This window comes from Haliaeetus leucocephalus, unplaced genomic scaffold (assembly GCF_000737465.1).
Source record: "Haliaeetus leucocephalus isolate CR32 unplaced genomic scaffold, Haliaeetus_leucocephalus-4.0 Scaffold517, whole genome shotgun sequence".
In the NCBI taxonomy this organism is placed as follows: Eukaryota; Metazoa; Chordata; class Aves; order Accipitriformes; family Accipitridae; genus Haliaeetus; species Haliaeetus leucocephalus.
In genome coordinates, this window is record NW_010972953.1 from 5496657 (window position 1) to 5511068 (window position 14412).

General features: G+C 49.6%; 1 protein-coding gene across 3 annotated transcripts; it reads right to left on the minus strand.

The window, feature by feature from the left end:
- Nucleotides 1-6907: 6907 nt before the first annotated feature.
- On the minus strand, nucleotides 6908-13222 carry MECR (mitochondrial trans-2-enoyl-CoA reductase). 3 transcript variants are annotated; one of them, XM_010576231.1, is made up of 10 exons: nucleotides 12609-13222; nucleotides 11556-11653; nucleotides 11292-11423; nucleotides 9550-9693; nucleotides 9364-9466; nucleotides 9002-9104; nucleotides 8631-8704; nucleotides 8071-8131; nucleotides 7547-7619; nucleotides 6908-7188 (listed from the first exon to the last, which is right to left on the minus strand). In XM_010576231.1, the coding sequence occupies exons 1-10, from the start codon at nucleotides 12758-12760 to the stop codon at nucleotides 7025-7027; spliced, it is 1104 nt and encodes a 367-aa protein (XP_010574533.1). In that variant the 5' UTR covers nucleotides 12761-13222; the 3' UTR covers nucleotides 6908-7024. The 3 variants fall into 3 exon arrangements, with proteins under 3 accessions (XP_010574533.1, XP_010574536.1, XP_010574535.1); XM_010576233.1 differs by having other exon boundaries at nucleotides 7131-7188; nucleotides 7506-7619; XM_010576234.1 differs by lacking the exon at nucleotides 12609-13222 and having other exon boundaries at nucleotides 11556-11751.
- Nucleotides 13223-14412: the final 1190 nt, after the last annotated feature.

The window sequence follows — 14412 nt, forward strand, 5'->3', positions numbered from 1 at the left end:
CCCTCTCCCATATCCCTATTTATTGCTTAATTCATTAAAAGTTTGGTGTTCGTTTCACAGTGCCGCTGCCATCACAGTGGTCATTCACGTAGCAGGAAGGGGGAGGTTTAACGCAGCCCCTGACACATGCGTAGATCTGACCCACTTCTTCACCCCAGTATAGGAGGAACACCTAATGATTCTGGATGGAGATGTTTAATCAGAACCTTAATTCCTGGAATCAGGGTAAATGAACTAGAAAGAGCTTTTAAAAATCTACCACGGAAGCCATAGACAATCGCACAGTAGATGCCACTTAAGCCTTGCAACACGAAATTTGAGGAAATCCCTAATAAGGCCTCCTTAAGAACATTACTTCGGGGTTCAACAGACTCACGTAGACCAGATTAAATGCTCAGAGCTACCAACACAGAACAGGGAAATGAAGAGGCTATTGTATAAATTAATATTTGCACCAGGAAAAAACACAGGTACAAGATCTAATGGAGCAAAAATTCAGCCTTTTCATGGTTATCACAACTGTGATGTTTCCTTCAGAAAAAGATGGGAATGAGGGAAAAGAAACCTACCTAGGTTGAAGGTAGAGCATGACCAGTTAATAAATGACCACGAATGACTCAGTCCAGAGCGGGCAGGAAGGACATCCCAGGATTAGGATGAATTTTACTTCTGATGAAACAGCATCAAGACCCTGGCAGTGTGAAGGCTACAGAAGACTACTGAGAAGACTGCAGTCCCAAGCTTTTTGTGGGACCATTATCATGCAACGGGCTTTACCTTAGCAAAGCAACAGCAAACCAAACATTTCCACTTGAGCACTCGAAATACAATGATGTCACGAACCCAAGGGTCTCAAGTCTCTAAGACTCCGAAAGACTTAGCTGAGAAAATAATGAGTCCAACTGAACAGTATCTCCAGGACACAGAGTTCCATGGTCTGAGCACAGCACTATGCTGTAAGCTTGACTTACCGAACCTCTACTTTTCCACCCAAATGATAGTGATCTCCATAGAGATAAAGCTGCTTTAGCCAGTTACCCTCCAAAGCCCTTACATTTGTAAATCCAAATGAACAGGAGGGTCCTTCTGCAGATAGCCACAGCAAGCAGAAAGGCAATCATTTGTTAAATCCCTCTGGAAACGCATACCAGCAGAAAACAGAATCCTTACCGGACTGTTGGCAAAACTCCTCACATGTCCAGGCCAGGGGGTACATCAGCAACCGTGGTGGTGTGCTCCCCGCCGCCGATCCGACCTGTATTTCCCATAACCCTGCTCAAGTGATAACCACCAGTGGCAGTTGTAATGGATGCATCTGGTCATGATAGCTGCATCCATCTCAAAGTAGATTTGAGGGAAACAGATAACAACACAATTGCCAAGGGCTAATTTAGAGCAATGCACCCACCTAACCACAGTGCTGATCAATGTGCAACTCAAGCCAAATTTGGAAGAAGCTAACATCTGTAGTTGGTATGCAAATATGATTATGAGTCAATTACCTTACTCCATAAATAGTGGACAGCCCAGGGCCTGTTGAGCATTCCTGCATGGCAGCGGGCTGCACACAAGGATCTCCCCTTGAGTAGGGACGCCTCTCAAGGTTACTTCTTGGGGCTAAGATTCCTTGCCACAACAGATTCTCAGTAAGTGATTAATAGCATGCTAAACATTGGTATCTTAGCTGAGTGATGTAAAGGATTGATTGCACATATATAACCCTTTAGACATAACCGTTGACCAAGTCTGGGACTAAGTCTGCATCCAGCTGCACCTAAACTCCCCTCTGAGGAGGAGCTTAGAATGCAAGAGGGTCCTTTCTGAACCTCATGACTCAATGGGAGGGTCTCCCTGACACTCTTGTCTGACCCTGTCCTCTATGCAGGAAGTATCAAGTGAACCTTGCCATTGAATCTTGTTAAACCACTGTCGCATTTACTTAGATCACTGTTTTATATCAATAAACATATTGCTACTTCTCTCTTACAAGTGAAGTGCATCACTCCATCCACCACAGCAATACATCCACACCTTTGACATTTGGGCTCCAAAACAAAGATGGAGCCATTCTGTCCATTCTGTCACATCCTCTGAGCTTAAACTGTTGGCAGGACCTGGCTCATCCTGGGACTCAGTACCACTCAAGCACATGACCTGTAGTCCAGAAGTACCCCTGAAAAGACCCTGATGGCCTGCATTAATATACCGGCATATACTTGAGATGCAAACACTGCCAAGTCATCTCTTATTTGCATCAGGTATTGTCATGGATGAGTGGAATGCACCTCACTCAAAAGAGGGAAGTGGCAATATGTTTTATTGAAGTAAAATAATAATTTTGACAGAGTTTAATAAGTTTGATGGAATTTAACAAAGTTTTAACAGTGGTTTGACAAGGTTCAATAAGTCTGATGGCAAGGTTCACCTTATTAATTACTGCATGGAAGGAACATACAAAGGAAAATTGAGTTAAAATAATTCACACAGAGACTAGAGGTGCAAAGAGTAATGAAGACCCTCCCGTTGAGTCACGAGGTTCAGAGTGGACCCCCTTGCTTCCTAAACTCCTTCTGGAGCCTAGGTGCAGCTAGATCTAATCTTAGTCTCAGACTTGGTCAACAGTTTATGTCTAATGGAATTATCCATACAATGTTTATAGTATTTGAGTAGCTACATGGATTAGTAATGTTTCATAGTATTAATACAGCATGCTGTCAGTCTCTTACTGAGGATGTGTTGCGGGTAAGTGATCTCTCTGCCTTGGAAGAAGCCTTGGAAGGATCTCTCAATCTCGGGTAAGGAATCTCTAACCGTGAGAGATGTCCCTGCTCAAGGGGAGAGTCATCTCATGTGCAGTCCAGCTGCAATTCAGGGAGAGCTCAAATCGGGCCCATCCGGATGGTAATATTTATAGGATGAAGTAGTTGGCTGCTAGTCAATAGTATAGACAAGATAGATGTCTTTGTTTTAGGTCTGATATCTTGTTCTGTACTTTGGTTATCTTGCACTCTGGGGTTTCGAAACCACCTTTCAAAATATTTTTCAAGACACCTTCACTCTCTTGTACTTGAGCCGGGGGCTTTCCAGCTCACAAGTTCACCCCAAGGACATGAAGCCTGTTGCTCTTTAGTCAGCCTGAACCAAAGTACGGTTAGGAGTCAAGTGTATCCATCACAGATACAGAGGACCAAATTAGCAAATTTAGCCTTACTTCTACTTAAACTTTCCTTACAGGCAGCTCATTTTCTGTGTTCATAAACTGTAGTAAAGAGCTGTTTTAGCACAATAGCTTGAACTCTGCCCACAGTGAAGAAGCCATTTTGACAAGCCCCAGTTTTCTTTCCTCCCTGCTCCCTTGCTTCCCAGAAATCAATCAATATCAAAAGCTCTGTATGAAGACTGCATAAGAAAGCTAACTGCAAGTGCCTTTACTTGTTACTATTTTTGTCAGGCATCATGCTAGGAAGAAACTAGCTTTTCCCGCTAGTTTTGCTACAGCTTCATTGCCTTAAAGACAACACTTCTTACCTCTGCTACTCCAGTACAGCCTCACAGCCCAGCAAAATCATACTTCAGGTAGGAAACCTTCACCATAAAAAAGACAGGCGTGCCACAGGAGTACATTACTCTCAAAGAACAGACTCTTTCAACCACTCTTCCTTTTGCTTACCAAAGTTCAGAGAGTGTTAGAAAACAGCAACAAAAAAATCAGGATCCTCTTTCATATTTTACAGAGCCCATTAAGTTCAACATTAAGTTCAACTCCAGTCTGTACCCCAGAGTAAGAAATGCCATCTTAAATTTGCCAGGAAAAGGAAGGGCTTTGAAGTGGCAAAACCAGAGAACATTCATGAAAACACTGTCATGCAGGTACACATCCCTTATCACAGACCACCTGCACTGTCACCTAAACAATTTATGTTCTCAGCTAATTTTTGGCCACTGACATTTGGAAAACAGCACACAGTTTCTTCTTCATTAATGCTGAGCATGTAGGTTGGAATTGGAGCTGGGAAGAACCCCATATGCAGTCACCCTGGTTTCATTTGAGTACATGAGGACGAGTTCAGTTCACACTCACTAGGAACCACAGCAGGACCCATCCAGCCCTCCAAACCCCAACACCACTGTGCAGCGTCCCTAGGAGCAATAAGTGCAGAACAAGAAACCTTCCTTCAAATTAAGGCCCATGAGCCTGCTGTTTCAACAAGATGCTCCACAGAGAATAACCTCTGCTTTAACTACACCTAGCTCTAACTACACCCCAACCCCCATTCCCTGTCCCCCTGCGCCGCTGCGGGGAGGAGGTTCAGAATTCAGGAGTAAAGATAAACCTGGGAAGAAGGAATGGGTGGGGGAAGAGGTTTTAAGAATTGGTTTATTTCTCGCTATCCTTGGTTTGATTTGATTGGTAGTAAGTTAAATTGATTTTGTTTCTTCCCCAAATTGAGCCTGTCTTTTACCTGTGACCATAACACTGGTGAGTGATCCCTCCCTGTTCTTGTCTCAACCCTCGAGCTTTTTGTTATATCCTCATCCCGCCAGGGCCGGGGGGGAGGAGTGAGCAAGTGGCTTCACGGTGCTTTGTTAGCAGCTGGGCTTAACCAGGACAGCCCATCGATCCACCCTCTCCAGATCCCTCTGTAGAGCCTTCCTACCCCCAAGCAGATCAACTCTCCTGCACAACTTGGTGTCATCTGCAAACTGACTGAGGGTGCACTCGATCCCCTTGTTCAGTTCACTGATAAAGATATTAAACAGAACTGGCCCCAATACTGAGCCCTGGGGAACACCACTTTTGACCGGCCGCCAACTGGATTTAACTCCATTCTCCACCACTCTTTGGGCTCGGCCATCCAGCCAGTTTTTTACCCAGCGAAGAGCTCGCCTGTCCAAGCCATGAAGAGCCAGGTTGCTGAAATCCCACCCCATCCCTTGGCCAGCTGCCTTAAATCGATGTTTTTTGCAAGTGCTGCCATGTGGATTCTCTGCTGTCTAACAGGGTTGAGTGGTGCTGAACTTCGCTTCCGAGCAGGAGCACAAGGAGTTTCTCCCCCCCCTTATTCCACCGCTGGGTTTTATGAAGGTTTGTAGCACATCTTCGGGATTTTCACTCTCTGGCAAGCGTGAGTGAGACTGGTTGTGGCTCTGGCTTTACTGGTGGAGCTGCTGGGGGAAGGAGGGGTAAAGGCATGCATCATGCTCACAGCATCTCATCCCCTTGCAGCTCAGTACTGAACCATCCACTTCCAAGCCTGAACCCAGGGCTGAGCAGAGGGACATGGGTGGTTGTGGATTTGTGGGGGGATAAATAACCTGAGGCTTCTCCGCCGCTTGCAGTGGATCTCAGAAGGCTGGGAAGGCATGTCCCCATGCAGGCACCAGTCCCTCACCCCAGGGCTTTGCTGGCCACAAAGCTGAGGGACATAACCAGCAGCTTCCCCCCCACTCAATATCGTAATTAAGACCAAAAATTGAAATTAAAATGAACAGTGCATTGCTTTAAAATTACTTTTGACTGGATTCGTGGCTCTTGTTCCGCAGCCCTGTTGCCCCGAGGAAGAGCCTCATCCTTCCCATTGCAATAACTGGGGGGAAAAAATGTGTCTTTGTCTGCCTTGGGGCACAGATTTGGGGTAAGAAATGCTGGTTTTTGTGCCCCATGGGCACTAACAGGGCAGAGCCAGCCCCATCTCACTGACAGCGGCCAGCAGCTGGCTGCCCAAAACCATGTCCATCCTGCAGCTGCTTTTAGCAGGACGCTAATTGCTTATGTGCAATTGTAATTAAAGCTTTACAGGAAGGAAAAATCCTCTTGATTGAGGACGGGGAAAGGGCCAGGTAACAAGGGAGCCCGATGCACTGAGTGTGCCCATTCTCAATGCTGAGCATACCCTGCCCACCCTCACGTGGCCGACTGAGCACAGAAACATTTACTGGCAGCATCTTAAAAAAATATGTGTATATTAGATATTGATTTCCAAGAGGTTCTCGTCATGATCAGTAGTGGTAGCAGGAACAGCAGCAAAACTGAATTCAAGTCCAGGTATTGCAAAAAGCCCCCCTTGCCCTGCATGTGTCCAGCTGTGACCTGACGGGTGAGTTCTGTCCCCACCTTGAATGCCACCACGCAGCCAAAGGGATGACAGCGTCTTACAGCTCCCACTGGTGCAGCAGCGCTGGCAGGTATTTGGTAACTTGGTGTTTCTTTTTTATTTGCTGTTGGAGCTCAGTTTTGAGATGAAGTAATGCCAAGAGCTGGAAAAGCCCTTTGTACTCTTGTCCTCCAGCCTGCATGGGCATCCCCTGCCCCTGTCCTGCCAGCGTTGCAGGGGCTGGGCAGGGAAAAATTTTAAAAAATTTAAAAAATAAAAAATAAATGTTAAAATTTGTTTTTTCTCTGCAATTCAATGTGGGCAGTGCCCCCAGGCTAGGGGCACTCGGCTGCTGAACTTACTTGGAGGGGGGCACGTGGAGGTGGCTCAGAGGCTGCAGCAGTGCAGGGGGGACCGGGCCAGCTGGGAGAAGGGCAGTGACCAGCCCCGTGCTACCCTGCAAAGTCACCCAAAAGCAGCCAAAAATCACAGTACAAACAGCAGAACAACACTGACAGCTGCTAAGCCAGGTGGGAGGCGGCAGCACAGCCCCTCCAGCCCCAAAAACACGCATGAGGGGGAACTGCTGCTCTTTTAAAACCCTGAGCCAAGCAAGCTGCTCTCCCCGGGCTCCCTGAGCTTTCCCTGGTACCCAAACTCACCCCAGCTAAAGCGAGGCTTAGAAGCAATTATGCACGCTTCTATCCATGCAAAGCTGCAGAGGCTTCTAAAACTTTAAGTGGGCGCCCAAAAGTTAAAAAAAAAAAAAAAAAAAAAAAAAATCAATGTATCTGGAGGGTTTCTTTCCCCCCTAAGCATCTCTTTTCTGCAGACAAGGCAGCAAGGGAAAGCTTGGCTGTGGTAGAGCAGCACTGGGCTCAGCCTGCTGCTGCCCACGAGCTGTGGCAGAAGGCGGTGTGACGAGGCAGTCAGAAGAGGAGGATCTGCTTCGAGGACGTGAAGGGCTTCATGGTGGCCTCCAGCGCTGCCTTGTAGTCCTGGAGCGGGACCTCAGTGCAGGCCGGCGCGGTGAGCTGCCCCCTCCGGATGAGCTGGCACAAGGCATCCATCATGCTGGTCAGGCTCTCCTGGTCTGCAAGGGAAGGAGGGAGCTCTCACCGCCGCGCATCCCGCACCCGCACCGTGCTAGAACCATTGACTGTCCCTGGGCAAACACCCGCCTGAAGCCATTCAGGGTCCCGGGGATGCCGGGGTGCGATGGGCTCCCAGCTCAGGCACGTGGGATGGGGCAAGAGCCCCCAGCATGGTGGCACGCCACAGTCCCTGCCCGAGCCACACCGCCCAGCGCCTGCGTTTCAGCTGCCCTGAGGACTATCAGCATTCACGACACAAGTAAGAACAAAGGGGACGGCACCGGCGTAGCCGTTTGGTACCCGTCCCCGTGCTGACCCGCCGCACCGGTGCCATCCCTCAGCACCCATCTGGCTCACCCTGCGCGTGGTCCTTCTTCCACTGGGTCATCCAGAAGCCGCGGAGCCGCACGTCCCGAAAGATGAATGTGCTCTGCGGAGAGAGGGAGCCGTGTACCCGGGTGAGACCTGTGTGCCCCTTCCCAGTGTGACAGCGGTGGAAGGTGGCAGCGAGGCTCCTCGCTCCTTCGTTAGTGCTCTCATTTGTGAGTCAGGGCACATCGGGATGCAGAGATGCGACTCGGAGGTGTGGAGTCAAAGCAGGTTTGATGCCCGGCATCCGCGGGGCCATTTCACCACTGGGATTTCACAGCAGCCCAAATCCTCCATAAATAAAGCCAAGAGACCTGCACCAGGATGCAAAGCAGCTCGTCCCGTAACGGACCCCATCAGTTAAATAAAAAGAAGGTTGGAGACTCTCAATTTGCAGGCAGGGGAGAGCTGAGCTCCCGTGGTGCCGAGTGGGAGCCGAGGAGACGGGGACATCGGCAGTGGAGTAGAGGGGACATACCCTGAAGGAAATCAAGAGCATCTCCAGTACTCACCACAGGCACCATTACAGGCTGCTTTGCCATACCCCCGTAGGTGACCATGGTCCCTTTGGGCCTGGAAGAGGAAGGGGGTATTCAGTTATGCTGTTCCCAATGTGCAGCTTTGACCCTGCAACCTCTCCCTCTGCTGTCCCCAACCCCAGCGCTGCACCAACGGGGCTGTTCTCGCACCAAGGGCTCCCCCAGTTACCCCTCAGACTCCACCTTCCAGAGCTCCCCTCTTGCCCCCACGCACCATTAACTGAATTTGCAGCTAAATACACCGGTTATACCTGGCCAGGACCTGGTGGACCTTCATAACTGGACCTCAGCGGCCTCCAGCCACCGGCAGCGTTTGAGACATGCACTGATGATGGGTTAACTTTAAGTCACTGCTATTTTCCAAACCCACTTCTTCTTCCCTCATCTCTCCTCTCCAAAACTTTGGTGATTATCGACATCAGCTAACAACATCTCCAGCCACCTCTTGCACTCTGGGGGCTCTGGAGCAGGACCCTCCGGTACCAGTTGCTGTCCCCAAGCCCGTGCCCAAGCCACCACCCAGCCAAACTTACTGCAGATGCCGCAGCATCTCCGTAGTGCTTTTGCCTCCGACGCAGTTCAGGGCGAGCCGGGGCTTCGGGATGCTCTGCAAGAGTTTATCAAGAAGGTTCCCAAATTTTAGGGCTCCTTTTGAGGACGGGACCATGGTTCTTGAGGGAGCAACTGCCTTAACCTCAACATTTACCTGGGGGCAGCTAAGAGTCGTAGAGCTAAAATTTATGGTCTGGCCCTTGTGGTAGCAGCAAAAGCCCTCAACTTCTGAGGCTAAATCCTGATCTAGAGAGAGATTTGTCCTTCCCACCATCCCTGCACCCTTCCCCACAGTGCTGAACCACAGGGACAGCCCCAGACGATCTCTCCAGTACGAGCAGTACTGAGGTACCTTAAATATATCTTTCATTTCTGGCTTTCTCAGCATCTCCTCCGTGATGACATGGTCTGCGCCCAGGGCCATCAGCCTCTCCACCAGCTTTGGGAGATCAGGTCTGGGAGAGGAAAATAAAACAGGGCTCAATGAGCCAGAAAGCAGTGTCACCTCCTCCCTCCTGCTCAGACATAGCTCGGGGACAACAGGGCAGAGGCTGGAGGACACCTTGGAGAAGCAAACAGGAGAAAATCCTGGGTTGGAACAGCAGGATGACCAGATCCAGCTCCCAAACTTGCCCAGCCTCCTGCCAACCTCCAGCCCAGGCTGAGGGCAGCTCCTGCCCCGCAGAAGACCTTCTCCTCTCCCAGGGGACCCACCTGTCCCTCACCACGTTGATGGTCTTGATGCCGGAGGCTTTGGCAATCTGGATAACAGCCTGGCCCACGCCGCTGTTGGCTGCGTTCTGGATGACAGAGTCACCTGGATATAAATAAATCCAGATTTTCATTGCAGAAGTGACTGGCAAATCCACCCGGATTTCTTTCCACTCGACAAAGCCGTACCCGGAGCCAGGGTCTCGAAGTCAGCCAGCATGCGGTACGCCGTGCAGGGGTTGACGCTCAGGGTGGCAGCACACAGCACCGGGATGTCATTGGGCACCTTCAGCAGCATCTCCTCGGGGAAGACCCCCTGCGTCCGCCACGTCCCTGGGGTACCGGCAGCATCACAGGCGGCGCGGGCAGAGCGGCAGGAAGGTGGGCAAGGAAAGGAAAATGTTATGAGACCTCAACTCATGCCATAGCCTTAACGCCAGTCGCGGCAGCATCACCACTCTGTGCACAGTCTAAATCCTGGAAAGTGAATTAGGAAACATTTTTCCATATGGGCATGGTCAAAATATTGCAAGAGGCAGGGGATGGATCCCCCACTGCCTGCCAAGATTTATCACCCAGCAAAGTCTAATCATTTCCCAGAGGGATAATGGGACTTGGGCTCCCTGGGCACAGGGAGTGTGCAGAGCTAATGGAAATACTCCCCATCCTGTGGATGAGCCCATATATTCAAAGCCAATTTACTTAGATTTAGTCCCTCTACGTTTATATCCAATTTAACCCGCTATCATCCATTTACTTTTTTTTTTTTTTTTAATGTTTAAAAATATCACATTTGGATCTTAACTAGATAGCTTTCCTTCTCCCATTAAGTGAAAAAGCCTTTTAAGAAGAAATAGGCAAAGAAGCTGTTACACTAAACCAGAACCGACAATTTTTCTGGCCATTGGCATTTTGGAGGAGCACGAGACATTTGTTGGAAAATAAATTCCCATGCTTTCCCATCAGAACACTATTAAGGAGAAAACTGTAATGGGATATAACCATGACCTTGCACAGGTTAAATGCTTTAGCCTGGGTCTTTAAAGAAGCTCTAAGTAGATGTGACAAAACACAGTTGTTTCCAGAGAAGCAGATTGCTGCGACGCTTTATAATGGCACAGAAGCCCCATAAATGGTCCATGCTATAGAAAAGCAGATTCCTTCTAAATTCAAGTTTAGCATAAGCAATGGCATCACTACTGTTGCTATTGCAAGTGCTGCAGGTTTTCGCACTGCATGTGTTCTATGCACAGGAGCCCCTTCCCCAGGGACCCCCATCCTTCCCCAGAGCCCCCTTGCATCTGCAGAGGATGAGCAGCATCACTTGCTGTGGCTGGGGATCAGATACTGAGCTTGCCTTAAAAAAACCCAAAACATTAAAAATAAAAATACATGGTGGAAATAATAAAAGCTTAAACCAAGATATAAGCAGGTAAGAAATGAAGATGCCTTTGTGCACTCCAGCAGTTATCCTGATGCTTCTTGTCTGAGACAATCCAGCCCATTATATTCATGATTAGGCTAATATGGCACTAAATGGGTTCCAACTGCTGCTTCCCTCACCCAACATTCTCTAATTGAGCTTTTTTTTCCATTTTAAGTCACATCTGATTAGATGTAATTGCTGTAAGCGGGAGGGGCACGTGGCTCTACCCACACCCAGCAAAGACAGTACTTTGGAGAACAGCAGTTTTGCTCCGGAACCCCCAAAATCCCCGCACCAGCTTCCCAAGCATTGGTTTGCATGAGAGCATGACCACAGATTTGCTCTCCATGCAGGCGTAGGCAGCTCCTGGTGGGCTTGAGCATCCCAAAAATCCCCCGAGAAGATGCTTTGCAGGTGGGGGGGTGCAGAGGAGGACCTCACTCCTGCGCAAGGATCCGGCAGTGCCGTGGCTCCCGGCGCCGAGGATGCCGGGGTATGCACTCACCGACTCCGGCGCCTGCCGGGATGACCCAGTCCCCGGGTTTCAGAGCCGTCACACGACGCCCGACCTCCAGCACTTCCCCGACACCTTCGTTCCCTCCCACGGCCGGCAGCGGGGAGAGGATGGCGTAGGTCCCTGCCGGGAAGCCAGAGGTAAGCTGCAGACCTCATCATACCCCAGAGCGCCCTATCCCAGGAGCCATGTCCGAACCCTCCAAGAGCATCACGCAAGAATTAACATGCAAAAAAGCTGGAGCCGGCACGTTACCTTGGATCATATTGATGTCAGCGGGATTGATGGGGGCTGCCAACATCTTGACGTGGACATCGGAGTCCCTCAGCTCGGCCACCTTGAGGTCCTTTAGTCTGAACAGGGAGACACAAAGGAAAAGTGCATTAATACAGGCTTGGCTGATGTCTTCTGCACCTTGGTTTAAGCTGGAAAGAGATGTCCATATCACATACGCGACACATTAGACTTAAAATAAACAGCACCATATTCCCTATCTCATCTATATAGCTGTAGCCTGGTCTCCTCCAGCAAAGAAACTCAACATCCACCTTAGATGACCCCATCGAGACTCCTCTGTCCCCAGGGAGCAGCAGGTAGCAAAGCCCACATCCACCCCTAAACCTCACACCCTTAGCCGGGGTTAGGAACAAACCCTCAATAGTCCTTGCATAGAAAAAAGCCCCTCCAAGAGGGATGACGTCCCCAACCCCTTTGCCACAAGGCTGTTTTAAATGCGATGAAGATGCTCTTACACCATGGGAGGAGCGGGGCTGGTTAATTTAGCTCGTCTCCCTCCCACAATTGTATCCTCCTGGCATGCACAGCCCTGGGGGAATTGCAATATAAAACTTCTGGGATACCTTGGGTCTTGCAAGGGCGGGGGAAAAGCTCCTCCAGAAAACCCAGCACCACCACGCTGGAAAGAGGAACCGGGAGCTTGATGACTGCCTGACCCATCTCCCAGCCAGGGCAAACCCATCCAGCCATGCCCATTTGCAAGCTGAAGGCAATTTTAACTACATTTAAATGAGCTGGGGGCTCTGCAAAGGCCGCCAATTTTAAGAGCTGTTATTTGCTGCAAATACATGCCACTAACATGTCATTAGGAACAATACGCTAAATTTCTTTTCGTGGCTTGGCTCTGTGCTGGCAAAGGGGTTTCCTCCTTTCTTCCTCCAAGCTGCCCAGCTGATTTGGGGATGACTTCAAGGTTTGAATGAAACAGCACCGTGTGCGTGTCAGAAGGCTTTTAGCACACGGGAATTTGCGTCGCCAGCTGCAGCTCTGGCTACATCTGGTCCTACGTACGCTCCAGCACTGGGTTTGGGTGAGGGCATCAGGCTCCAGCTCTCGCTTTCAGCAGCAGCCACCCAGACAGAAAGCCCCCAGCTTGAATCCTTGCTGAGCATCCTTGCTACACGGGTGCATCCCCAAGCGCAGAAATCCTCTGTCTGCATCATGCAAATCCCCCGCTGCTGTCACTCTGGGTGTCCCAACCTGCACACCTATCTCAGGGACAGGTCTCTGGCTTTTGCAAGTATTTTCCTCTCCTAATTAGCAATTAGGACAATGAGACGTGAGGGAGGCTCCCAGGAGGGTCAAAAAACCTCACTTGGAGAGTTAGGCATCAGCAAGGTGCAGGATATGGCCCTGCAGCCACTGAGCATGACCAAGAGTCCTGACTTTAGTGGATTTTGCTCAAAACCATGCGTTTTTGCCAAGGTTATTAATTACGAAACCAGGTGTGTGTCTAACAACCGAGCAAGAGGCAGCAGTGGCTGCTGTGCAAACCACCTGCCAGAATCAGCAGGATGAAGTCAGTTCCTTGCAAACCTGCTTCAAACCGAACCGCAAGGCTTTGGCAGGAAAACACGGTGACTCCATCCTGTTTAAGGTTTAAAGAAATTAAAAATAAAATAAAAATCAGCATTACAAGACACAGCGACCTATTCGGAGGCATTGCTGCTGATGGGCACCCATGCCTCCCGCTCCCTGGCCCCCAGCAATGCTGTCTCCACGCTGTATGTATTTTTCTGCCTTGTTAGGCAGCAAATTAAATCATTTTGGGGTTTGCCACACTCTGCATGTCTGACTAATTGAAATCCCTTCCTTTTTCTTAAATGAGGTTAAATATTGAAGTTAAAGTTAATACCATGCAGCACCTCCACACAAGCATCAGCTGGGTGCCAGCACCTTGGGCAAGAACCTACCATTCAGATTTCCATTGCATTAAAAAAAATTAGATTTATATTAGACAGACAGACAGATTTTTTTGATGGAGGCTGCTAAAAGCCAACAAACCAACAAAATCCCACATCACCGAGCAAAGTAACGCTCACTAATCTTAACAAATTCAGCAGGTTGTGCAAAAAGCCGCTGTTTCAGCTGGCGGGGGGATTTACGGCTCGTCCTGCCCCGCTTTAGTGTTATGGGAACTCGGGTATTTTCAGAAATCTGCAAAAAAGAGAAGTCATGAAGCACAAGACTGGCCTTGCACAAGCAATGGGGTGAGGGCAGCAAATCTTAGGAGCAGTCAGTGGTGACAAGCACTGTTGCACAATTAAATGGTCATAAGGAGAAGCAACTGTCCATCCCCAAAAAACCCCCGGCGGTTTGGTGTCTGGATGCACCCAGATAACTTATCAGCACCTCCTGCGTTTCTAGGGGTGACCTGAGCCAGTTCAAGCAGGGCAGCAAGTCCTCGAGGTTTCCTCCCTTAAAAAAAATGAGGCATAAAATCTACCAAAATGTGACTTTCCCCTTGCAAAGCTTTTTTGCTGTTTTAGAAAGAAAATCCCGTGCCGCTCCAGAGCGCCAGCCGCTGTCCCCAAAAACCACTCGCGATCCTGGTGGGCGCGACACTGGCTTGGTCCCTTAATTGGGACCTCAAATAGAAACCCCATCAGTGCGATGTGACCCAGGACGAAGAGCCAGCGAGGGCTCAGACCTACCCCATCGTACCCCAAATTCAGCAAAAATGGGCTTCCTGGGAAAAAACCGTGGGTTTAAGGCAAACTGAAGGAACGGCAGCAGGCAGGTGGGGGACGAGGGAAATGGGGGCACCCCCAGGGTCCCTTGGCACGGCCCCGGGGGGGTCCTGCAGGGGGCTGCA